The sequence below is a fragment of the Chelon labrosus genome (genome assembly GCF_963514085.1).
Source record: "Chelon labrosus genome assembly, chromosome: 7".
Lineage (NCBI taxonomy): Eukaryota > Metazoa > Chordata > Actinopteri > Mugiliformes > Mugilidae > Chelon > Chelon labrosus.
This window is the reverse complement of record NC_140343.1, coordinates 12,442,143-12,469,188: the sequence shown is the minus strand read 5'-3', so window position 1 is coordinate 12,469,188 and position 27,046 is coordinate 12,442,143. Positions and strand designations below refer to the sequence as shown.

The 27,046-nt window shown below is 39.5% G+C and overlaps 1 protein-coding gene across 3 annotated transcripts in view; it reads right to left on the bottom strand.

The window, feature by feature from the left end:
* eps15l1a (epidermal growth factor receptor pathway substrate 15-like 1a) overlaps positions 1 to 25,561 on the bottom strand; it is a gene marked incomplete at its 5' end in the record, with an annotated part of 31,224 nt that extends 5,663 nt beyond the window's left edge. Inside the window, 26 exons of one of the 3 annotated variants that reach the window (XM_084549110.1) lie at positions 1,075 to 1,236; positions 7,105 to 7,237; positions 7,510 to 7,655; positions 8,713 to 8,776; positions 9,403 to 9,539; positions 11,081 to 11,131; positions 11,443 to 11,548; positions 13,971 to 14,027; positions 14,180 to 14,359; positions 14,801 to 14,998; positions 15,178 to 15,339; positions 15,539 to 15,611; positions 17,309 to 17,394; positions 17,931 to 17,951; positions 18,216 to 18,278; positions 18,779 to 18,935; positions 20,109 to 20,266; positions 20,403 to 20,645; positions 21,129 to 21,188; positions 21,791 to 21,916; positions 22,270 to 22,338; positions 23,024 to 23,119; positions 23,688 to 23,735; positions 24,134 to 24,223; positions 24,361 to 24,402; positions 25,511 to 25,537. In XM_084549110.1, the coding sequence (XP_084405236.1) occupies positions 1,075 to 1,236; positions 7,105 to 7,237; positions 7,510 to 7,655; positions 8,713 to 8,776; positions 9,403 to 9,539; positions 11,081 to 11,131; positions 11,443 to 11,548; positions 13,971 to 14,027; positions 14,180 to 14,359; positions 14,801 to 14,998; positions 15,178 to 15,339; positions 15,539 to 15,611; positions 17,309 to 17,394; positions 17,931 to 17,951; positions 18,216 to 18,278; positions 18,779 to 18,935; positions 20,109 to 20,266; positions 20,403 to 20,645; positions 21,129 to 21,188; positions 21,791 to 21,916; positions 22,270 to 22,338; positions 23,024 to 23,119; positions 23,688 to 23,735; positions 24,134 to 24,223; positions 24,361 to 24,402; positions 25,511 to 25,537 (2,755 nt within the window). Of the gene's footprint in view, positions 1 to 242; positions 1,237 to 7,104; positions 7,238 to 7,509; positions 7,656 to 8,712; positions 8,777 to 9,402; positions 9,540 to 11,080; positions 11,132 to 11,442; positions 11,549 to 13,970; positions 14,028 to 14,179; positions 14,360 to 14,800; positions 14,999 to 15,177; positions 15,340 to 15,538; positions 15,612 to 17,308; positions 17,395 to 17,930; positions 17,952 to 18,215; positions 18,279 to 18,778; positions 18,936 to 20,108; positions 20,267 to 20,402; positions 20,646 to 21,128; positions 21,189 to 21,790; positions 21,917 to 22,269; positions 22,339 to 23,023; positions 23,120 to 23,687; positions 23,736 to 24,133; positions 24,224 to 24,360; positions 24,403 to 25,510 lie in introns of those variants that run through there. The other 2 variants (XM_084549109.1, XM_084549108.1) reach the window with 2 other exon arrangements.
* Positions 25,562 to 27,046: the final 1,485 nt, after the last annotated feature.

Below are 27,046 nucleotides of genomic sequence, written 5' to 3'. Positions count from 1 at the left end.
TTTGTAACGTGTTGTGATTGTTTATTTAAAAAAAAACAAAAAAAAAAAACGGTTGATCTGGTCACCCTGGAAATTTGTGCATCATCTCAGGCTACAGTGAAGAGCACCTGATTCCACTGGTCAGGAAGGGCTTTGGTCACAAACTCACTGCAACAAGACTCTGCATTCAAATGCCTAATTAGCCTACTGTTCAATGTTTTTCATTTCTAACCAAACTAAAATCATATTATAAGACTATATCATTGAGAGCAAACTCTTAATACTTGTGGACTAGAAAAAGCTCTCAGACCACAGAAGACATTCACTGCTTGTTATTGTGAATCACTATTATTGTGCATTTGAAAAAATAAAATGTAAAGTAGGTTCATATGGAAAAGTAATATGAGCGCTATGACACCTTGTCCTGATTTCACCATGAAGACACTGCACGCTCCATTCATAAAATACGGGACTGCTTCAGCTGCACCTATCAGGAAAATGATATTCAGTGACAGACAGTGAAGCGAGCTGTGGTAGTTGGGTGTGTATTTTCTCAGCTGCAAGAGGTGAGGTGGGGGGGGGGACGCTGGTTCAGGGAGAGGTGCCGAGGTAGGTGGACTTGCACAGCAGTTCAGCGTTTGCCAATTAGCTTCTCTCTGTTTTACGCAGTCGTGAACCAGGACCAATGAGATGCAGGCTAGGCAGACTTTGTATTGTTTTCTGCTGACGTCATGTCATGTGTGCACTCCACAGATGGTGCAGCCCTGTGACTGCCTCAGAACCTACAGGGTGACTGCACATATTCAGGTTTGGTAAATCATAAAATGATCCATCGGTTGATTTTGGGATGGTTTCAATATAAGAAGAAAAAATAACATGACAGCCTAAATACTGGGATTTTTTTTAATTTAATGAGGGCCAGATGTTGCCTGCAGGCCCTCATTCACATCTATAACTAATAAACCTTCTCATAATCTTAGTAATGCCTTCATCGTATTAGGCTGGTCAAGACACTGGCAGTTAAGCAGTATCACCAATCTCAACTTACAGAACCGAAGTCTGTAAAACCCGAGGCAGAGTCTTTAGGAGATTTACTTGATGCCGCTGACGGGACGAAAGGGTCTTTGCCGCTGAACGGGTCTCCCAGGCCCTTTTTACTCTGGAAAGGGTCGACGGCTTCGCCACTGAACGGCTGGAACGGGTCGCTAGGTTTGGAAGAGTCCGCCGGGCCGGTCATGCTCACCGGTGTAGTCTTACCTGAAGACGTAAAAGACAAAGTGGAGCATCGTCAGTAAGAAGACACAAGCAAGTTTTGTTTTCTTCCACCGCCGCAGTAAATGCTTGCAAAAACCATTATAGACAAACACATCACAGCACAGGTGAAAAGAAAAAAAACTGTTTGTCATTCTGTAAAAAGACTGGATCTTATCAGTTGTGACGAAGATATGCAAGGAAAAGGAAGTGATTATTCTAGCTGTTCACCAAAACAGCTTAAGTTGTATAATGAATAAGGGCTTGAAGTGCAAACCCTCAGCTTCATTGAAACTGATTAATTTGCTGCTAAGATGTGATACAATTCTGACCAAAAAAAACGAATCACAATTTTCAGGTCACACCTATCTCCAACCGAAGGTGCAATTAATCATAAAAGTACACGCGTTCACCTACAGCTGAGAGGTACCATGACTCAATACTGAAGCGCACACATAACAAACATGAGTGTATCTGCTTATAACTGCCCACACCCAACTTAACCTCCAGTGACACCTCAAAGATACTTAACAGTTTTTGAAAGCCACATAGGTTTCACAACCACACACAGCACGGTAGGAAGCAATTCAAATCAGGTCCTAAAAAACTCCTGTTTTAAATGATCACACGCAGAGCTACACCTTAGCGCTAAAAAGGAACCAGATAAAAAAACAGCTGCTGTATGAAAAACACACCAAAGGACAACACCCAAAGGATCAAAACCGTAAACGATACCCCGTAACCCACAAAACAATTTCAACTGTTTCCTGGAAAATCGCTCATTTGGGTTTTTGCCCACATACCAAATGTTGGTACACCAACTAACCAACTAGAAGAAATATATACATAAACATTTACGAAAGTCCTCGGTGATTTAACAATGGTATAAGTGAACCTGTAATAAATAAAGTTACCAGTTCACTGACAATATTAAGTAAACATTTTATAAATCTATATTTTTTTTTACAAAAGGTTTATCTGCCACGGTTATTTTGTTGTTGACATTTTTGCTTTACTTGGAAAATAGCTTAAATTCCAAATATATTCAGTTTACAAAGACAAAAAATAAAAAATAAAACAGAAAATGTTTTTAGCTCAAATTTGTAAAATTCTTCAAATAAATATGTCACATCCTAGGACATCTTACACTGCACTGAATTTAGTCATACAACTGAAGATTTACAGAAATATATATTGCAGTCCTTTAAGACAAAAATCTAGCTCTTGACCATCTGAAACACTTTAAATTAAATATACATTTATTTTTAAGTTAAAGTGCTCTGATAAATGTTCATCAGACTCAATAATACATTCACAGGTTTATGTAGGCATGATCAACAACAACCAAGCCATGTGTAACAACCACAGCAACAGCAGTTTGTGTTATTTACATGGAGTTCAAACTGGTGCTAACAGAGGATCGTGGGAACATTAAGACAAGATTATGTTGATTGTGTAGGTGTTAAACCACACTGATGTGATACAACACATGCCTTTAGTCCTAGTGCCAAAATAACCTGGCTGCCGTGGGTCGAGCAGTTCATTTCACGTTGCACGCCGAGCAAAACTGCATGCCTGGCAATCAGTTTTTTCCTCTTTCAGTAAACTGTGTTCATGGGTGCGCACACACTCACACACACTTGAGAAACCACAATCTCGAACTCCACCCAGTTTTAAAATAATCCACTACGTTTGCGGCATCTGCTCTTAATGTTTACCACAGGATTGTACATGCAGCATTTAATCAACCGAAAACAATACAGCCACAGCAATGTTCCCTCAGTTATACCAGTTTGCATGACGTTAAGTGATGAGGAAAAAGTGGTCGAGCATGCAAAGGTGTGTGAAGAGGAGCAAAACAGAAAACATAGAGACACAAAACTAAACATCAGAAGAGGAAGACAATTGTTTTATCTGTGAAAATGCTGATATTTGCTCACTGTGCACACCCTGCAGTGACCTTCTCAGAACTACTCACCCTCGAAAACATAAAGGAAAGCAAGAGGAAGCAAGCCAGGGTGTGTCTGCCAACAACAAGCCATGCAAACCACACATCATCGCTCTTACAACATCATCTTCACATGTGCCGACACAAACAACACAACAGCAGTTTGTGAGAAACAACAATATGAACTCGATATACAGATCCTGAGAGCATGAACCTTGAACTTAAGCCCAGGGGTTCACAGAGGGAACTGTAGAAACGATCTGACTAGGAGCTGATGGAATCTGATTGCATTTCTGAATAAATAAAAGATGCATCTAAGCCGTAAAAGACTTCTCGCTCTAGTTCCCTTCTACAACCACAGAGTCAGCAAGCATGTGGCACAGCATGGCCACAGCTTGGACCGAAACACGTCGTTCTCACAATGAGCACAGAGTCCCAAGTGACAATGCTGCGCTGACCCTTGGGAGTTTTTACTACAGCTAATCAACAATCTACAACCATTATTTCTAGGTCAATAATGTGTGTGCCTGCAGCAGGGCCAGCAGTGGAAGCCACCCAAAGTCACTCCAGGACGTGAGAGAACGTTTGTGCCAAATTTCTACATTAGCACAAATGTAATTTTTCATTTCGTATGTCCATTTTTCATATTTGAGTGCACTGCTGATGCACCACTATCGGCCCACTAATGCAGTGGATTCACATATTTCCATCATCACATAAAGCCAATTGAGGACACAGGCTATCTGAATTGGTGATTAAGAGGGAAGATGCTTTCACTTGCCAAATCATTTGAGTGATTTGCTTAAAATCACAGAGAGCTGTTGATTCAGCTGTGTTTAATCAACAGTTTCTCAAGGATAGAGAAATGTATTATAGGGCTACGGGAAATACACGCTTTGGAGATTTATTTCTATGTATGAATAGGACGAATTAAGGAAGAACTAATAAAGGGCATAATGGCAAGGTGTCTCCATCTACGTGAAGGGACACATGCAAGGATATAAAGAGAACACAAATATGGGCTTGCACCAGCATAGACCCATTGATTTACATCCTTTGATGGAGATTCTGGGAGTGGCCGGCTCTAACATGATATAGACCAGGGAAGAACGAAATAAGTTCACTGAATCAGTTCAATAATCACCTGTCAGCCCAGAAGCACAAAGACTGATCTTAAAAGGGAACTGAAAACAGCACCAACACATGGAAACCTAATGATATGGTATGCTGAGATACATATATATATATATACATATATATATATATGCACACTAAATTCTCTTCTCTTACATCTGTCAGCCGAAAGGTCCCTTTAACACTAAGAACATGATTGCACTGAGATAAAAGACTGATATCTCCATCAGACTTCACATTTCCTACCTTTTGCAGCAGGCACAAAAACAACAAAATACACAAGATGTGAGATCCCCATACTAACTCAGCTATGTATAAGACAGACAATATCCATAATTATTTGGAAACCTATCATATGAAACTGTACACAAAACAAACAGTAGTGGACAATGACCAGCTCTTTCTCACGGTGTCACAAAACCCAGAGATACCACAAGTAACAAAGGAAGAGAACAAGCCTCTGCCAGAAGAAATTGCAGCAGATAACGTCCATTTCAAAACCAAAATCTAATAAATACCCAGGCACAGATGGATGCTCTTGGAGTGAGGAGAAATTCCACATTAATGGAGTAAACCCAAAGGACGTAAAAAGGACAAAGCATAAAGCAAAAATTGTAATATAAGTGTCCTTAATCAAAATAACAGATTATTTAGTGCTGTTTCAGCCAGACATTGATTTTGTATTCCAGAAAGAATTCATTTACTTGTGATCTGACAGGTTGTTATGAAACAGACAGTTACAAAAACAACATCAGGCGCACACTGTATGTGATGTAACATACAGTTAACAAACGTGTAGAAGCAGTGATGGTGGGACTAAATGCAGAGGCCTTTGATTCTGTTTCTTTTACATACAGTTTTGTACCAAATTACAATCCATGGGAAAAGCATCAAGTCCGTGCAGGCTAAACTAAAGTCTAAGATTAAGATCGCCTTCACAATTTCTCTATCCCTAGGACGGGGGTGTCATCGAGGCTTTTCTGTGAGTCACCCTGTTTTCACAAAAAATGAGATTATTAACAGGTAAAGTCATAGAAGGGGAAGTACAGAAAACTGCACTAATTGCAGACAAAGCTTGGTGATACTTAAGTTATCATTTTAATTATAGGCCGGATCAAACCATCAGAGAAAGATTTGACATCAATACAAATGGATGCAAACAAAAAAATACTACATAAAAGACACAGATGACAGCACTCGCATATTTTTGTAAAGAAGTGTGGGAAGTCAAGATGAGTTGATAAAACCCATCATGTTGATAAGACCCATCATGAAATCAAAGGATGTCAGCGGTAGTTCAGTTCTCATGCACTGAGGTCATTTTAAGTTTTGGAGTTGTATCTTCTTTCTCTTAAATGCTTTTAGTGACACTGTACACTGCAGGTATAAAGGTGCAACAGTTCTGGCAAAATTCATATTTTTTTTTTTTTATGTATCTGCTTTTTTTTTTTTTTTAGAGGGATGTGGAGAGTTTTTTATTACCAACGTAAGAAAGTGTGACCTTCTCACATTAAAGACATGACAGAAAGCCACTGATGTGAAAGCTCATTGAAGCCAATCCTGTATCAGAAAGTTTTGTAACGCACACATGTGATGTTACAGCGCACATCATCCCTCTGCCACTGGGTGTGGCAGTGTTTGAACTGAAACACAAAATAGAGTGAGAAGGCTTTTATCTTCTCCGTACCCACAATGACATTCTTTCCTGTTGACAAATGAGAACTTGTGTGGGCCTAGTGTGAGCTGTGCTTGGTGCACAGTCTCACGCTGTGAGGGGTGGAGGTCATCTCCAGTTACAGCAGAATGGATAACAGATATAGTTCATCAAGAAAGTTCAGGTCCTGAGATATTGCTGAATTGCTTAACGCTCAAAGAAGAACAAAGTAAATGCAGTACTAAGACACAAAATAAGCAGCTTTCCTTATTTTACTAATAAAGCCATCTCCAAAGTGTTCAACTCATTTTAGGCAAACAAACATCAGCATAACTATTTTTTCTCATAAATATCTTTTCTGTCCTTCACTTTATAATTATAAAGGGAAAACAGAAGCAGCTTTGGTCCCATAATGTCACTGGTCTGGTACCTAAACCCCTCAAACCACTCCCCTGGCACCTTGCATGGCTGCACACTGCTCTAAGTGTGCTCACTTCTCTCAGTGTGTACAAACAGATGGGTTAAATGCAGGGAAATAATGTCTTGTATTTGTACGTATGTATATGCATGGCCAAAAAAGTTGATTAACATCTGATTTCACATAATACTATTTCCATTTCCAAGATTCCCCTCTGCATTTTGCAGCCCCAGGTGTTATTTGTTTAATTTGTTTTTCAAGTTCTTGTTTGCATTAGGTTCTTCCTGGTTCTGCGTGGGGACTTGTAAGTGGAAAACCTCAGTAGATAAGAACAAGCTGAGGAGATGAGGATGCAGAGTGAGAATCAAGTGCTACGCAAAAGGGAAGGTATGAACCTTTTGAATAAGCCAATGAGCTACTGGCACAAAAAGCAGAATGTGTACTGGGAGTGCAGCGTGTTTGGCCTGATGCAGACATGGCTAAATGGTCTCGTTCCAGATTCACTGGTCTCTTCAGACACCTCCTCCAGGCTGAACTAAAACACTCAAGTACACCTCAAATAACGTTTTTAAAGGAAAGCTTTCTATAGTTTTAGATTAATATAGTGCTGATATATGTTCACGTGTCCATTTGTTAGCATGATGATTGACAGTTTTTTTAAATAATAATAAATGGTCATTTCTCACAGAGGCTTTTTCAAGACTGGTAGTATTTAACTACCCACCAACACCTCACAAGCTGACATAGTGTGACACTCACCACTGGGGGGTTTGGGTCTCGGGGGAATGCATTTCTTCGGAGGCAGAGCTGGGGTGTCATTCTTCCTGCTGAATGAGTCGTCCACAAACACCGGCTGGAAAGAGAGAGGACGAATGTCTAGTTTTAATAAACTATCATCTGACAAGATTCAAAACAATTCAGGTCAGAAGAAGTCGTAAAATTCAAGCTGTTGTGAACAAATTAACAAAACACTACATGACACTTTCAAGGGGGTCACATCAGAACTGTGAGTATTCATACAGTAGTGGCCCACATATACACATCACTGATTTAATGTCGATTTACAGTAATAGGCTTTTTTTTTAAAAAAAAATTTAAATAAAATTCTGAGTGTCAGTCTGCTACCTTCTGGTAATCCGGCATCCAGCTGGCCCTTCCTTCAAAAGGGTCTCTAGGCTTTGACATATGACTGAAGTCTGCAAATCCAGCAGAGCTGTTACTGCTGGCGCTGAACGAACTACTGCCAAAGGGGTCCAACGTGCCAAAGAGGTCTGAAATGAAACAGTCACGATTAGTTCACGTTCAAATTAAGAGTTTACTTAATGTTCAGTACTGCTGAGACCCTTGTTGATACACCTCTTCTTAAATTTGTATTTCAGCAAGTGTAATGATTGCATTATATTATCTTTTCATACAGTCTACAGTTGCCACCAAAAAAAAAGGTCACACACTCTAATATTTCGCCTTTATCTTTGATTACAGGATTCGCTGTGGCATTGTTTCAATAAGATTCTGCAATGTCACGAGATTTATTTCTATTCAGTGTTGATTTTTCACCAAGTTCTTGTATTGATGATGAGGGTGAGAGTCTGACCACTGCACAAAACCTTCTCCAGCACATCCCAAAGATTCTCAATGGGGTTAAGGTCTGGACTCTGTGGTGGACAATCCATGTGTGAAAATTATGTCTCATGCTCCCTGAACCACTCTTTTACAATTTGAACCCGATGAATCCTGGCATTGTCATCTTGGAATATGCCCGTGCCATTAGGGAAGAAAAAAAAATCCATTGATGGAATATCCTGGTCATATATCAGATATTTAGGTAGCCCTATTACCTACTGCCATCATTAGGTCAAGATTTTGTAGAACTAATGTCATGTGTAGCTGCAGCGTGTGTTTTAATATGTGTTTTAAATAGTAGGTTATGTCAGCATGAGAACTGTTTCTATGGTCTTTCTAATCTCAATAACAGAGAGAAAAAAAGAGTGACATCTTTGGTTGGGGTGGCTGTGGCTCAGTAAGTAGAGCCACAGTAATAGTTCACAGTAGTAGTTCACACATAATAGTGTGTGGTGTTAGGCTCGTCCAACCGCTAAGGGATTTAAGTTCGGCCACAGTGCCTGTGTGTTTGTATGAAGTACTTGAATATCCTGGAGAAAACACTGGAGAGTGTGGTGCAGAGAACAAAAGAACTGAGAAAACAAAACAAACTCCTCAGAAAAATAAAAGGACTTGTTAATACTACGGTATACGAAATTCCCTGTCTGTGAACAATTAGGTCTGATGTTAAAAGTCCTTGTCATGGAATACATAATTATATCATACCTGGTCCTTTGGGTTTAGGGTGGCTTGAAGAAAATGGGTCACTGCTTGTAAAGTGGCTGGCTTGCTGTAGAAAGCAAAGAACAAAATAAAAGTTACAGTGTGGTTTGGGTACTGCACTGCTCCGAATGGGAAGGATCTCCAACGTGCGATTAAAACCTGCACAATTTCTTTCTAGAGGAGCCTTCCCATCACTAGAGGAAATTTACAGGACCAGGTTTATCAGGAGAGCCCACAGTGCCATCAAGGACAATACACACCTACAATACAACCTCTACACAATCCCACTGACTGTATCTGTAGCACAAGGTACAGAGCACTTTATCCACTCAGGTTTTAAACTTTTTAGCGTACCATTTAACAGATTTCTCTTGCACCTTGTTTCTTACATTTAGTTTTTTGTAGGTTTTATATTTATTTTATTTATTTAGTTGTTATTAAGGGAGACTTGCAAAGTAAGAACTCCTGAAAACCGCTGTTTTTACTGTGCAAATGAAAGTAAACACCTGTAATCTTGAATTTTAATTGTTTATCAACTCAAGTCACACTCAAAACTGTAAGACTATCTTGAACAATTGAAAAAAATTCCTCACAACAATATGACTGTACTCGATGAAATACATCAACATTAATGTTCACCACAACATGCAAACCCATTCACAAAACAAAATAGGACACTCTGGTCAATCTTACCTTGGAAGGTAATGTGGCACTTTTACTGAAGGGGTCTGGTGTGGAGAAGGGATCTATCTTTGTTGTCTTCTTGAAGAAATCTTCTGACGAAGCCTTGAAGGGATCTGTTTCTTTGAAGGGGTCTCCTCCAAATGGATCTGAATCAGAAATGGACAACTTCAGCTACTGAAACTCTCACTGTAGAACTCATTTTAGTTTTACTTATTAACTAGACAACAGTACGAAGGAACGCAAAACAAATTACAATGACAGATCACAGTTGTTATACCCAATATAATTTTTTACATGTGATCAGAAGAAATAATTGCTTAAGTCTGTGTGAGATACGCTTGAATAGCCTAAAGTTAATGTTGAATTTTACAGTCTCATTTGCATGAGGTTTTACTTCTGCAACACTGCAGTGTAGTCCAAAAATGCAGTATTGTTGTTGACATTTTGGAGTGACAGTAAAACTGCTCATTTTCAACACAAGTGAAACATAAAGTAAACGTATGTCACCGGGAAATAATTCGATTTTGAGTTTCTAACATGTTAGGACGATTAAAAAACATTTCATTACAGTTTTGGGATAGTTAATAAGATGAAGTTGAGTCAGGGAGTTACAGAAACAGCATCAGTTAGAGCTTTCTACTTAACACTCAGTATCAGTTTCTACATATGTGCTTTAGATTACCAAATTATCTGTAGCTATTTTCTCACAGAAATATTTTTTTTTCTGAACACATTTCTGTTTGATGACAGTCTACAGTCAAGATTTGTTTAGAAACCAAGTAAACTGATGAGAATAATTGACAATTGAAGGTTATCAGTATAAACTATTGAAGTTTCCAGACACATTCTCGCCAAGTCAAGTTCAGCCAAAGGATTTGCTACAACATATTAAAAATTTAATTCATTTGTCAATTCGCTTGTAAATACCCTCAAATTAAAGCCAAGTCTGAAGTTTAAGTTTTAGTTTACATATTCATTATATAACTGCAACTAAATATGTTTTGGTAAATAGATTAAATAACAGAAGTTGTGTCTGTGTTCAAACATACATGGACATAACTGTGTGATCAAACCACAGCTGCTGACAAAATGTATGTGCTTCACAGGAAAATACACTTTGTGTGATATGAGTCTAGCTGCTGTGTCAAAAAAGTTGATTTCAATCGCTGATCTTCATATACAAAGCAGAGAACTGAAACTCAATATCACTAACTAGAGAAGTGTAACAAGAAGTTACAGTTCACACATGTAGCACAGCATCAACAATAGTGGAGGATTTATGTATGACCGTTATTTGAGGGTGATGAAAACATATATATAATGTTCTCCCCAATGGACCAGAGTCAAGTAGTTCTCCTAGGTTAAAAAAAAAAAAAAACGTTAGCTAATTTAACTTAATTTTAAATTGAGCAACTTCGACAAAGTCCAGATTGTGATTGCTGGAAGCCTCGGTCAGAGCATCCTTGTCCCAGGAGTCTGGTGAGATTTTGGCCGTTGATGGGTCACTAACCCCAACAACAGAAAGTTAATAGACCCCATTCAAGTGAGTTTCAGGTTGTTATCAGCCACAGACGTTAACTCCCTATCAGTCAGTGAACAAGCCACTAATTGTTGGAAATGAGAGATGAAATGTCTTCAAGGAGTAGTTGCCTTTGTTTAGCTTTGGCTGATAGCAACAGTAAAATACCTGTGGTTGCGGTTGGCGGCTTTGCAAAAGGATCATTTTGAAAAGGGTCACCTACAAGAGAGGAATCAAGCAAAGAGAGGAAAGCAGGAGAAAAACAAGGAAGAGGATGAAGGCATACAATACAGTCAGAGAGCAGTTCAAGCAGAAAACTATAAGCTGTTTGGAGGAATAAAAACAGGGACAGAGAAATAGAAAACACAGATTGAAGAGCTGGGGGGAAACTGAAGGAAGAGGAGAGGCTTATGTGAATTAAGAAGGGAAAGGGAAAACGGCAAATATATGTATGAGAAGAGATTTCTGGAAAGACAAAAAGGACCCTGTTGCACAGAGGAGAAGAGTTAAAGTAAAAGGGGCACCAGTACCTTTGAAAGGGTCTGTTTTGAAGGGGTCTTCAGTGTGGAAGGGGTCAGTGTGAATTTCCTGAGGCTGATTGTTGAACACAGATGGCTTTGCTTTGAATGGATCTTCCTGTGCAACCAACAAAAGCCAAGAAAGAAAAACAAAGCAGAAGATGTTGTTGTGCAGTGATCATCCACACATTCTAACACAAACAAAAGTATTGGTAACACTGCACAGGATCCGAACAGCTCAAAACAAAAAAAAGACACTAGGTTGAAGTGCAAGTGAAAAGACATGTTAACTGTTTCATTAAATAGCTACACAAAGAATACAAAGATCACTTCCATGGGGATGAGAATTCTCTGCTTCAGCCAGATGTGAATATAGCATATGAGATTAATACAATGCCTTATGCCTTATACAGATGTTTACATAGCAACTGTTTCACTGCCAACCTCACCCACTTTAGGTCTATTTAGGTTTTTATTTTATTTTATTTATTATTATGTGAGAAAGAGAGAGAAACGTTTTTTCGATTTTTCTGTATGTTGCAAACGTATTGAGAAATTGACAATAAAGAAATCTTGAATCTTGAATCTTGAATCTTATAGTGAAACTGAAAAAAGCTTTCAGTGTCTGAAAGCCTGAAAACTCATAAACAACCTGAAACTAAATTGAATAATGCTTTGAATGAAGAATGCCAGGAAAAAAACCCAAGAAAAATCAAATATCTGCAAGCACAATTTTGTTTTGTTTTTCCACAAAGATGCAGCACTCTTTTTCACATTTCCAAACTTTGTCCAAGTCTCTAAATTCTCACCGGCCCTGTTCAGACCTTGAATCAACATCCACTTTTAATGCCTGTGCTTTTACTTGGCATAAAAATCTATTATGCAGCAATTTATTTGCACTCTAAAATGCTAATCTAATATAGAGAAAGATTATTTGGGGAGCAGCAGAATATTCTAACAGCTAATGTCTATAATGGCTCTTTATTGCTGTTAAAGCTCAGATTGTAACTCGAAGCCTGGAAGCTTCCATACACACTGTAATCTCTAGTAATAATAGTAAATCAAGACACTGCTTCACGCACTACACTAATCTTTATACATCAACATGATTGCATGAATAATTAGCGTTATCTAACAACAGATTCAAGTATAGTACTTAAGTATATATACTTAAAAACAGCAGCTACAAGGACAGAATATCTGAAAAGACTCCAAACTATGAATAGACATCACTTATGGGGCTTTTCCCTTTTCAGGTGATCACTTATAATAGAGGCTGTGGTTGTTGTTTTTTTCTGAATGAATGAGTCAAATCTCGGTCGATGCAAGAGCACCCCTGTTGAGTAGGAGGTCTTTAATGTCAGGATGCACTGTGTTCACACTAACAAAGGAATGTGGTCAAATGCAGACAAATGCAACCTGGAACACTTCCAAATGTGGTCAGTGATCTCGAATTCTTCAATTCGTCCTGGGTGTGTTCACACCTGTCCTTGGACAGTACACTGGTCACTTGTAATCAGATTCCCCAAACCAGATGTTAATGCAAGGTCTGAACAGAGCCACTGTTCTCCTGGTGTATGTGTTTGTTTTTCAGGTTTGAAACCTTGTAAACTGGAGCAATGGAACAAAGGTCTGGCAGTGTGAGGCTTTTTTGTTTTTAAACTTTTGTATATGTAGATTGGTACTTGTATTGCACATTGTGTTCTGTTTTTTTTTTGTATTTTTTTAAGAAAAAGAATTATTTAAAGAAAGAAAAACAATAATTACAGTGAAAACAGTATTCATTATAATGCTGAATGAACAACTGGGATGTGAATTTGAAAAGTATAATTAAGTGAACTTTATACTACTTTCTTTCGATAGCATATCAACAGTGAATATTTGGCTGCATGCACCTAAATCATCTATCATCTAGTGAGATAAGAGCTACATTATATCAACTCTGCACAGCTGGACTGGCAGCTCCAACCCTTCCTCCCCCTGATGTGGTGCGCTGAGTGTATTTTGCACCTCTGGACAGTTTTATTGTCTTTTTTATTCTCTCATAAAGTTCTCCTCTCGTAATCAGGCTACGTGAGAGGTCCTTTAACTCTTTAATTTTTCTTGAGTTACGTTTGGAGGGCAGCCACATATGATTTTTCGGTCAATTAGTTGCCTCAAATAATGCACAGATTATTTTCTGATTAGTTAATTATTCATTTGGATGACTTAGCATTAAAATGAAACATAGTTTCAACCATTAAATTTCTTACTCATAATGACCTATTTTATCAAAAATCCATTTGTAAGACTAACTGGAAAGCACCACAAATGCCTAATGCAATGGAAAGCAGTGTTGCAAACCACTTTTATCTGCAGTAACAGATGAGGATGCAACAATGGCCCTTTACTTCTCCTTACTTTGGTGGCACTGGAATACTGACACTACTTTCTTCAAGTGGTGGGACAGGAATAAGTCCACCACATTCAAGGAGGCCATGATCTTGAAGCAAAATAACCCTTCATCATATGCAAAGACTTCAAAGATGAGCAATAATCACCTGGCCACCTTCTTCTCCTGGCATACAGTAGATCCTTTTGAGAACTTGTGGGTCATCCTGCAATCAATGTGACATTTTATAATGAAGGAAGAGAAAAGCTGCTTGCTGCTCGTTGTTTGAGAACAGATCAAGAAAAACTACAGGGATTAAGACAAAACTCACATTCACGTTTAGGGTTCAATAATAAAAAGAAGAAATCCGTTCCTGACCTGTGCCGCTCTCACCATGGCTGGGAATCCTCCATTCTCTCTGTCACTGAAACCCTCGCTCATGTCTGCCAGGTTGGTCATACTGCCTCCATGGGTTCCGTTCAAGGTGCTGTTGTACTGCTCAATGCTTTTAGACACTTCCTGTTGACTGTCCTGAATCTGGGACAACTTGCTGCGAGCCTGCGGCAAACACACACAACCAATTAAAAGTCAGGTAAGTTGTCCTCACTGTAACCTTTACCTTACCTCAACATTACTTGCTTCATGATTTTTTTTTTTTTTTTTATAACTAGAAGAAGCATGATCTCTAAAAATGCAAGCAGCGCAGATAAACACGAGACTTAATTTTCCTGACAGGTCTCACGCTTTACTTCACATCATGAGGAACTTGCATATATAGTTACAGATCTATAGTTAGATCTACGTTGGTACACACCTACACTATTTTTGGTACTTTATCTGTTTACCAAACCATATCACATAATAACTTTTTCTATATGTTTCTTCCACTTACTGCTGTGAAAGGGTGTGACACCTCCAAGTTGCTGACTTCATCGGTAGTAAAGAAGCAGTTTATACGGCAGAATAGTGCCCCCTGTTGACAGTCTTCAAACATCCTACCTGGTTAATCTCATCCTGGGTGGCTTTCAGGGACTTAATGATGGTCTCTAGTTGGATCTTGCCGGCAGCCAGGCTCTGCTCCAGCTGATTCTCCTCCTGCTGCAGCCGGCCCAGGTCAGCCTTTGCCCGGCTCAGCTCTTCTTCCTGGCTTTGCAAGTCCGACTCTTGGGAGTGGATTTGACTCTGGAGGGTTGAGATCTGAAGACATGACAGAATGAAGTGTCTTAGTTGCTTCTCAATAATTGTAATTTAACTCAACTTTCACTATTATTTCACTATATGAATTTAATCTTTACTATCCATATTTTGAGATTCTGCTGTCACTTTAGAAAGGTTGTGTTGCAGTAAAGTCGCACATTTCCTCAAGCCTTCCTCACCATTTGAGATTCTTCCTGGCATTTAATTCGGACTTCGTTCAGCATGTCCTCTAGTTTATGTTTCTGCTGGTCCATCTCCTCCAGGCGGTCCTGGGCGTCTTGTTTTTGAGCCTCTAGTTCCTGCAAGCTTGTCGTCTCTCTGTCCAGGTTGTTCTGCATCTCCTGATGGTGAATAAATAAAAATAAGGTCACAGTTGATAAAGCACGGTTTTCTACTGCATTACATATAACCTACGCCTAGTGCACTGCTGGACTGCTGCAGTTTCGAATATTCAAGAAGTTGATTTACCAAAATATAACGACTTCAGTAAATTAAATCTGTACAGTGCAGCTGATTAATCAGTTAACACGTTGCCCTCACCTGCACCTCAGCGCTCTTATATCGGATGGCCTCCTCTGTCTCCCTGATGTCCTGCTCAAGAGTATACTTCTCCCTGACACACACACACACACACAGAAACATTCATACGTAAGTATAGATAGATAGATAGATAGATAGATAGATAGATAGATAAAATTACCAACCCTGTGTACACACATCATCATGTCAGAATAACATGACACTGGACTGGGATTCTATCAGTTTTACACTGCCACAGTTCACAATGCTGAATAAACATATTTATTGTGTGGACTGACTCCAGTGTCCTTTAAAATATGAAGCATTGCTCTTGAGGACAATCCAGTGATGTCAAAGACTATTGTTGCTATTCTGAGGAGGCTGTGTGTAAATGTCAGATATTCAGGTGGCAGAATAAAGAAGCAGGTAGACACACCGCTCATTTTGTGGGTGTTACAGTAAATTATAACAGAATGCCAGTCCGTGGATGTTCAGTAACCAATATGTTTACCTTAGAGTATTCCACTGGGTAAACGCAAGAGTGCTGACGCAGCATGGAGAATAAGTGGTGAACAAACAAAATTTAATAAAAGACACACATCAAAGGAAGAGTGACCGGCTGACTGGGTGTGTGGAAGAGAAAAGTAGAAGGTGAAAAGAAAGAAAGAAAGAAAGAAAGAAAGCTGTGGGATGAGATGTACATAAAAAGGTCGTCCACACCTGATGTTTTTGCTAAATGATAATGATAATTCAAGTTAATAAAATGTATTTTAATTTAATTTTGTTTCTTTATTTAATTTACTCTGACCCTGTCAGATATGATGTTTCACTTTTATCTGTCTCAAATAGGATGGACTTTTTGTTTTTTTATTAAGTGACAATCTATTGATTTTGCCTTAGCTGTGTAGTGTTTATGGTGCTGCACAGTGTTACATTAATAATTAACAAAAAAAATTAAGAAAAAAAGATCATGCATCTCAGGCATGTTATGCTGAAAGCAGCCATCTAAATATTAATAAACATATTGCTGGTCTCAGGTCTATCTTACAGGTGCGTTCTCACATTTCCCCAGTTCTATTTAATTCTCAAGGGGAAAAGACAATGCAAATTAAGTGATAATAATAACCTTGGCTGTGTAGTGTGATCAGAGGGGGGCAGTATAGAAAAACAAAAACCTGGAACAAGAAACAATCTTATCCCATCGACAGGAGAAAAATGTAGAGAGGGCTTCAGGACAAAGAAATGTTTCTTTGCACCATACTACGGAGCGTATCATTCATTCAGACATTTCTTCTTTTCTAGCTGAAACACCTGATCAGTAGGGTGGGTTATGTGCTATATCAGAACCTACTGAGTAAGTTTAGTTGGTTTTTTTTCTCCATTTTCATAAACAGTTTTTAATGCGACACTTTAAAACGCACATGTCACCATACTCATCCACGTGAACTACTACACCCAGTGCTCTTGCCGTCACTTGCTTGGCTCATGAGACTAGCTGCTGCTGGCTGATGAACGTCATCAGGGTGTGGATGTTGACAATGGAATGATGATGGCGCTAATGTTAGTGACCAGTCAAAACCAAAAGATTGCACAAAGGACATTGCACGACTCCAACCTGGATCTCGTCTCTGATTGCAGTTAACACTACTACTGCTATGTTATTACTGCACCAATGTTATGGTTAAATGTGATGTGCTACAAAATAAAAATGATAATGAAAAAAATGAATAGTTTTTTTTCCCTTGTTATTCATTATTCAGATGTGGGATGTCACGTGATTTTGCTTGTTACCTCTGCAGCTGGGCAATCTCTTGGCTGATGTCATCCAACTCCTTGATGCCCGTGAACTCTCCTGAACCCACTGAACTGGAACTATCCTGTAGAGAGAGACAGGCGGGCAGAAAGAGAAAAGAGAGGAAGACAGGTTGATAAAGTAAACCATGTGTGTTTGAGAAAATAGGAATGAAAGGGCACCAAACGTCCCACGGCAAACCAGTGCAACAAAAGGAGAAAGAGGTAAAGAGAGGATTCAGGAGAGAAATCAGTGGTCAAGAGGAGGAGAAGCACAGAGGTTTAATCAGTAGGTGGGGACTGGCTCAATCACCGACACGTGGGGGAAGTGCCACGACCATGGTCAAACTGCCACGGATAGGTAAGATTCAAGATGTTATAATATTCTGAATAACATCGGCCTTCAACAAATTTCCGGTATGTATTTAAAATAAATCTTGTTTGATAACAAACAGGCTTTCAGCGATCTTGACTCTTTCCTAGGAGACAGTTGACGAGGTGAGACACTGTGACTGCACTGTGTTGAAACGGAGAGAAGAGTCTTAAAAAATGCTTTCCAGCATAATCAGCTGGCCACCGAAAGCATTTATAGCTTAATACACCGTAGGTCTGTGTTACCTACCCACGACTTGAACATTACAGCCTGAGAGACAGAGAGAGGGAGAGTAGAAACATCAGCAGCAAGAGTTAGGATATAAGAGAAGAATAACAGTGAGCAGTAGACGTCTTTCATTCAACCTGCTTCTCGTTTTCCCTTTCTGGTCTGTTGGCTTTGGGGTGGGTGAGCGGACATAAGCAAATGTGGTAGACTGGCACAGCTCAAAAACAAGATGTCTGGCAGACAAATACGCAGAAATCACAAGAAAGATGAGAGCAGGAAGAAAGAGAAATAGAAGAGCTTACTCACCCGTCTCATTTCCGACAGAGCAGCCATCTCTGACCCCACTGGAGTCATGTATCCTGACATATTCTGCAGACACAGAGAAATGGCTTTGTTACTGATGATGATGATAACAACATGCAGATGAAGGCCAGTAAATATCTATTAGAGAAGCGTTTACATCTCTGAGGAAAGACTAAATCAATTATTTTTCATAACAATTTATTATTACGCCCCATTAACCACTGAGAGTATATTTTGAGCCTGTCGGAGGATAATTAATATGAATCACTCCTATTATTATATCTGATCTGATCTTAAAAATAATAGGTCTTTATTTGATGTTCATTTCAGTCCACAAGATTACACTAAAACTTACCCATAACTATAACATACCATGCTATATAATCAATCTATTGTAATTACAAAAGCTGAATGGAGACATTTATAATGTCTCTGATTCAGATGATGGTAATTTGGGTATCAGTGTCTTTCACATATGGACAGGAGTTATATGGGATGAAATATACAGATATAAAGGCACCACACTCAGCACTAATTAACATTCATAGTTCGTTTGTGGGACTTACTGGAACCGGAGTGCTTCTTTCAGAGGGTGGGATCATGTCAGCAGTCAATGCTTGCGGAGGGTCAATGCCCTTGCTGACTTTCTGCTGGATGAGATACATGGCGAGGGCAAATTGTTCCCTGGTCAACTTGCCAATCTGTCTTGTGTCTGCCAAAGCCCTGCAGGGTAGGGGACAGTCAACAGAGGAATATTAAGTTCATTCCTTTTTTCCTGAGCAGCATATGATTAACAGAAATATTGTACGAAAGTAAAGGAATCAGAAAGTAACTAGGCAGAAAGTCAGTACAAATGAATTAATAAAAACTGTTTTAAATAAAAAACTTTTTTGCACTTTTACAAGAGATTTTCACCTCCCACTTGATGGTGTCAAATGTTTGTGATGCAAATAGTAGAAATCATAAGCCCCGCTCAGACCTTGCATTAAGATCAGTCCTGGGCAATCTTTAAGTAGCTGTGGTCACACCTGACATTAATATGTGCTGTGACGGACAAAGTCTCCTGTAATAAAGGCATCAATGAATAGAGTGGAAATACTAAACTACACGCACCTCCTTAGGCATCAACATGATCACATCAGTAATCAACCACATGCTGATCTGTTTTTTAATAACAAAATCACACATGGTATACTCATTTTAAAGAATTTCGTTTAGTTAGTTAACAGCTACAGTGTTAGAATATATTAATGAACAGACATCACATATGGTGCTACTTCCTTTACAGGTGATCATTTATAATAGCGGCTGTGTGTTTTTTTCTGAATGAATGAGGCAAAACTCTGCTTGCACAAGAGCACCTCTGCTGAGTAGGTTGTCTTTAATGTGACCCAAGACACACCGCAAGTACAGACTACCAAAGGAATGCAGTCAAATGCGACCCAGACCACCTCCAAATGTGATCAGAGTTCGGATCACTCAAAAGCGTCTTCAATGCGTCCTGTTTGTGTTCACACCTGTTACTTTAAGCTGGCCACTTGTAATCAGATTGCCCAGGACGGATCTTAAAGCAAGGTCTGAACAAAGGCTCAAGATAACACATCTGCATGCCAGCCGTCTCACTAGTGGCCCCTTATATACCTGATTCAAGCCAGAATTGACAATATGTCTGAAACATGAGAAACGCTGCAAAGAAAAGTAATAGTTCTAGTAATGGACTACCAACATTTATGACGGCGGTTATATCAATAAAAACATACAGATACAATTCTCATTTTTAGTTCAAAACTGATCTTTAAAATACCTCCAAATTATTTACTATTTATAAAGCTGTTAGTCACGACTGATTTTACCTGCCATGCATGAAACATAAACGGGAACATGCAGAGTTCCTACCATATATGGGCAAGGAGGTTCTGAGAAAGTCCAGACTGCATGAAGATATCCTTTACTTCATGGCCGCTGACAAAACCATCCATATCAGCATCTGTCTTCAGGAAGATGTCGTCATAGCGACCACGTTCTGACACAGGCACCACCCAGTTCAGTGAATGCTGACACAGACAGAGAGAGAGAGACGTTATTTTTGAATCAAACCCAGTCTTGATAAAATACTAATGATGCACCATGAGTCTTTTTTAATTTAAATGTTTAACAATTCGTTTTTGTTTCTTTTTTGTTATTTATCACCTGTCCAGATTTGAGCGTGTGTTTGGGCGACAGGCTGCCGGTGCTGTTGAGTGAGTTCATGCTGCCATGGGAGGGTGTGGAGCGCAGTGAGTCTTTTGGTGGTGGAGGGCTCGCCGGCAGTCCAGGCACAGAGGTGGCCACTGAGCCAAGACTCTTCTTCCTTTTAGATGGAGGGATGAGGGAAGAGGGAAGGAGGGCAGGGACAGGCTCCTTCTCCAAAGCCCGGTACACCAGGTGCATGGCCTGGGGAGCACAGTCTGCTATTAATACCTTCTTTCTGTCTGCATATACAGCTTTCATGAAGCTAATTATGTCACAAGGCTGATATTAAATTATTAGCAATAGCTCAAATAAAGTATCCATTCACTATCTAAAAAACAAAAGGATAAAAATGACATAGGAGCCCAGTAATTTACAAATACACATAAATAGTGAAAACAGCGCAGCGTAGTGCAAGAATATTAGCTTTGGCAAAGGTAAAACAATAATTTATTGTTCACCTGGCTGTTCCAACACCACTCTAATATCAATATTGTTTATCACTTGTATTATTAAGTATCTAAGGCTACAGAGCACAGACTGTAAAAAAAAAAAAACTGGATGCCATGACAGCTCTTCAAAAGTGAAGCCAAAGCATGTGGAGGTTCCCCTGGTAACGGGCTGGCTGCAGTATAGGTCATAACACACTCCTCTGCAAATACTAAGAGTTAAAAAGGTATCACTCACCACTGCAAACTCGTCTCTGTCCAGATGGCCATCTTTATCTATGTCACTCAGGTCCCAAACCTAATGGCAAGAAAAACATGAAAGGGATCAATAAATCAAACGCTCATTAAACTATCACAGATTCAATTTAACTGCATCAGATGCTGTGAATGTTGGCAGTCACACAGAAAAATGTGGTACAGGCAGTTCACTGTTCTCTGAGGTGGACTGAGATATAATATGCCATCAATTTACAACACAGTCTGAACGTCTGTCCCTAAGATGTTTTACTCTCATTCACATATTGAGACTGCAGTCTTTGGAAAGTAATGGGTTGTTCCGGTGCCTTCTACAGCTAAGATCCTGTCCATCAACAGACCCTAGTCACATGAGTTTCAGATGACCAACACCCACAGATGTGCCTATTTAAACGCCCTACCAGTCTTTTAAAAATGAAGAAGCTACTTGGATTAGTGGCGAAACATCTTCAAGAAACCCAACAAGTCCAGTTGCCCTCGTTTCAACATACTTTTTTGGATAAGCGTATTCTTTGATAAAAATATTTTACTAGCTGAAATTACATTAATGCGACTTCGTGTGGGGAAACACAACACATTTAATGTTTAGCTTGAGTAGCTTGATCAACGATCCCAAATACAAGACATCAGAATTAAGCTAATTACCTTCCCAAGGACATCCAGAGGTAGCTTGGAGTTGATCAGAACTGGTTTGACCTTCTCTCCTGACAGCAAGCCATTGACTGGCACCAGACTTTCAAAAATCCCATCAAATTTGTTCTTCTCCTCGGGCTGTGAAGAAAAGGACAGACTAATTATCTCAAAAGCTGGATCTGCAAACATGAACCTCAAGTTCAATATCAACAAAACCAATTAACTTGCGCTGGATTACCAGAGAAACTCTTCACTTGCTAGAATAGCCTCTAATAGACTCCATCTATGTGAAATTTTATCATAACTACCATATGAATTCTTATGTTCACAAAAAGTGTTTTGCGACGACACAGTGACTCTAACCTTTGACTAGTAAAATCAAACAACTTCATTAATTCCAATGCATCTTCGACAAAATGACGTATCATTATGGATCCACAAAATATTGTCCTTCTTACTAAAAGTGAGTGCAACTGTGTGTTTGAACACACCCTGACAGCCCAGTGTAATTCGCCAGAGGAAGAGGTTGTGCTGCTTAGTGACGGACTGCTGCTGTCTTTCTGAAATCAAACAAACACAAACAGGTATCACTTAGTTGTAACGTTCATTAACTTTTGATACAAGGTTTAATAACACAAAAATGACACATGGTTAATCTTTAAAGTGAATGAGTCCATTTATATCTGGGCACTGACACAATTTTCCTTATTTTAGCTACCAAACTAACTGCTTTGCATCCAAACTGAAGGAAAGGTTAAGAATTACAACCATGGCAACAACTCTAGATGGTTGTACCTGTATGGATATGCCGTCTGCTCCGATTCAGCCAAATGAAGCAAAGCTAATTGAACAGTACTTCACAGTAAAGATAGACAATGATCCAAAACATACAGTAAAACCAGCACAGGAGCTATTGATGGTAAAGAATGGCCAAGTTAGTCTGGACACAACTGAGTGCATATTTTTACTTGCTGAAGACACACACAGATTCCAGGGCTATGCATAAATCTGAGTTTGGGTACTATACATAAAAATGGTAGCAAAACATTTTATATGATATTTTAATTCCATCACATGCGCATCGATTGCGTCTCGTCATTGTAGCGGCTTACAGAACCAAACAAAAATTGTGTCATTGCCCAAATATTATTGCTCTTGTCTTGACTCTACAATGCAGCGAGTTTTAGCTTTTTCGGCTTTAAAGAAATTACATGGACTTTATTGTAATAATATTTTCACACTTACAAACTTCGGAGGAGGGACTGTTACGTTGAGACTGGACAGACTGACTTCCTGACCACTCTGAGCACAGGCCACCAGCCGCAGCGCAACATAAAAGCCCTGAGTGAGAGACACACAGTACTACCCATTACTACAAGTCTTTCTTATTCTCATGCTGAGATAAATGATACATCACTGCAAAGAGTTACACATTATTAAATGAGAAAATAAGAAACCATAAAACAATAGTTACACATATGAAAAACACATTCCCATAATAATGTGCAATACATGTGTGCAATAACCTTATATGTGCAACTTATAGTAACTTCATATGCGTAATGTGCAATAAGTTATATCAACAAGTGCAATACCTTCATGTTGTAATAACAGTTGTTATTTCATGCCAGTGTCTATAGTCTTATAGTTTTTGTACATATTATTTTCATTCCTTACCTTATTTATATTTTTATTTTATTTTTTACTGCACCTAAAAGGGGACCTCTGGCCGCCTTAATTTCGCTGTACCACAATGACAAATAAAGACATTCTATTCTATTCATATATTCTCTGCAACAGCCTCCACAGCTTGACAAGCTTGGTTTCACTTCGTCATTCGTTGTTATTAAATACCTACTGATCAGAATAAATATGTAACCATTCAAAAAAATAAGCTCTTCTTCTTTACCTGTTTGTCAAGGTAGCCTTTGCCATCTGGATCAGCCAAATCCCAGATCTGAAGCAAAAAAAAAAAAAGACACGAGCATGCATAATCAGTGAAATTAAACGAAAAAAAACATAAGATTCGGACCACCTGCCAAATATTGTGCAGGTCCCCCTTTTGCAGCAATGAGTACCTGACTCCACTAGACCTCTGAAGGTGTGCTGCATTATCTATCAGCAAGACGTAAGCAGCACTTTTTTATTTTTTTAATGACCCGCAAGTTCTGACGTGGGGCCTCCATGGATCTGACTTGTTTTGTCTAAATTCTTGCTTTGCAGGAGGGTGCATTAACCTGCTCACTGCCATCAGGGAAAACCATTTCCCTAATAGGGTGCACACTGTCTGCAACAATGCTTAGGTCGGTTGTACGTGGAACCATACGCAAAAAGCATCAGACTGCCGCCACGTACCTTTCCCAGTGTAATGTCAGGAAGTCCAGACTTCTTTAGGAACAGGGCAGCTTCTGTTGGTCCTACTTTCCCTGTATTCCCAGGATCCACCTGGAAGCAAACAAACACTCTTGACTGGACTATTGTTTACATTTTTTTTTTTTAAATTCATACAGAACTCTCTCAGATACGTTAATTAATCTTTCATTTTGTTTTATAAAAATGAGGCTTGCAGTCATCATCCTTACCTGTCTGTAAAAGTTCTCATATACAGGGTTCCCACTCGACAACTGTGGCAGAAAAGATTGTTACAGGACTATTTAACAAAGTATTCTGAAATCTTAAAACTTATTCTGCTAAATAAAACGCTGTCTTAAATTGTACTGACTCAGTTAAACTCATTAACACAGATCAGAAATTTGCAGCAAGGGTCTCCACAATCTATTCATTCAGATTCAGATTCAGAAAACTTTATTTGTCCCCAGGGGGGGCAATTTAAGACACAAGTGAGCAGCTTAACGTGCAAGTACAAGACATTTTAAGGAGCAAAGAAAAATACAAAATACAAAGCATGTACAAGTTACCCTGCCATAAATGTTATGGCTTATGCACACCATAAGATCCTCCAGATAGTCAGAGATAAAAATAGATGTGGTGTGTGCAGAATGAAACCTGCAACATGACAGATTTACGGAAGATGATGGCAGAAGTGTTCATTCAAATTCTGACTCAACGCAGAGGGTAGTTTAGCAGAATAACCTGGTGCTCACCATCAATAACAAACCAAGTGCAACACAAGTCCATACGACCTAAGGGGCGCATTGCCTTTAACATTCACGTCGCCTCTATATAAACAAACCTAAGACCAACAGGGGCGAGTCACATTAGTATTATTAAAGCAATGTAGCTCGTTTTATACAGCAAGCGCTTTCCCCACCCCGACTACTACTTGGCATCAGGACTATGCTAACTGAGGTCTGCTAGCATAATGAGTGACCGTTATTTACGTTTACGACGCTTTGCTACACATATACGTTCATGTACGCACATCGGTTATTCACACACGTCCACAACGGCGCATACGGCAACGTGTTTTCTTTACATTTATAAACAGCGAGCTTAAGTGCAGGGTCGTGGGTATGTAGCCACACAGATAGCTAGTCCCCAGCTGATGCTAAGAAAGCAGCCCGCTACATAACGGTCCTGCAATAGGCCTTACTCGACCAGCTGACTGCCCTTCTTTTTTTTTTCTCTCTAGCTACATTTCACAGGGAGCTCGCGTTATGTTCAAAGTGAAATTTAAAATTGAGTGCCAGAGAGTGACACGTTACGGTAGAGCACTGCTAAACGGGTTAGCCTTAAGCTGAAGCGTGTAGTTTTAGATTGCTGCATCTTTACCTGGGTAAGAGATGTGAGGGCTGCCATCTTCCCTGTTGCTGCGGGAACGCACCCACCCTCCCCCTGCAAGCGAAACACTCCCCCTAGCGGACAACACGAGGATCGACTCATTTCTGTGATACTACTGTAGTTGAAATACCTACACCGATCAGCCACAACATTAAAACCAGTGGCAGGAGAAGTAAACAACATTGACCATCTTGTGTCAGTGCAATGGGAAACGTTTGGGACCTGGCATTCGTGTGGATGTTACTTAGACATGTACCACCCACCTAGACCCAGACCCCAGCCTGACACAGGAACACACACAAAAATGGTTTAAGAACAACTCAAAAAGCAAGAAAAACAGCACAAGGTGTCAACCTGGCCTCAAAATCAGATCAAACCAGATCCCAAACTGATCAAGTATCTGTGGGATGATCCACAGAGGCCCCTCCCCTCAACCCATAGGAACCAAAGGCCCCCCCCACGAACAACATCCTGCTGCCAGACACCACAGGACACCCTCAGAAGACCCATTCTCTGATGAGTCACAGCTGTTCTGGAGGCACAAGGGAGACCTACACAACATTAGGAAGGTGGTCATAATATTATGCCTGATCGGTGTGTATGCTGTGCATCAGGGGTGTCGAACTCATTTTAGTTCAGGGGCCACATACGGCCCAATTTGATCTCAAGGGAGGCTGGGCCAGTAACATAATAGCAATAACTTTTCCATTTGTTTTAGTGGAAAGAAATACAAGTAAAATTTAATGCACATTGCCTTTCTGTTTAGTTCTGGGTCCCAGTGTTGTGTTATATATTATATCGTGATACCTCATATATTCAGTGATTTTAGCAGCTAACTCACCTGTAATAGAACTGCACAACAGTTTTATTTATATTCATTATCAGACTCTCATGTGACATACATCAGCTATATCTTGTATCATGATTAGATTCTACATGTACGTTTTAGTCAGTCTTCCCGGCCAGCCTCAAGCCGATGGGTCCCTCCATATGAGCTGGACTCTGCTCAAGAGTTCTTCCCGTCAGTAGGGAGTTCTTCCTCGCCACCGTCACCTTTGTGCTTGCTCTGGGAGTTTCAAAGCATCTTGGGGCAATTTGTATTGTTTTTGACGCCATATAAATAAAATAAAATCGAACTGAATTGAATCATGTCCACAACTCTTAATAAAACAGAGCAACCCTTGGTAGTAAATTTAGGAATAGCTGTTACTTTTATAGTTAAAGCTAAAAGATGTGCCTCTCGCCCATGTACAGCTGGGATGTACAATGACAAGCGGCTACAGAAAATAAATGAATAAATGAGTTGAAAGATTCTAGGATCTTCTATGTCATTTTCCCACGTTGCAAATTCACCAGAGAGGCCAGATTAGACCCTCTGGTACGCCCCTGCTGTACACTCATTCAGAAAACTCGATGCTCTCTAACTGCTAACCTTTATCTACCGTTTTAAAAAAAGCACACCTCAATACTTTGTGAAAGCCGTTTATCTTACACAGTGCTTAAATGAATGTTCACGACTACAACAGG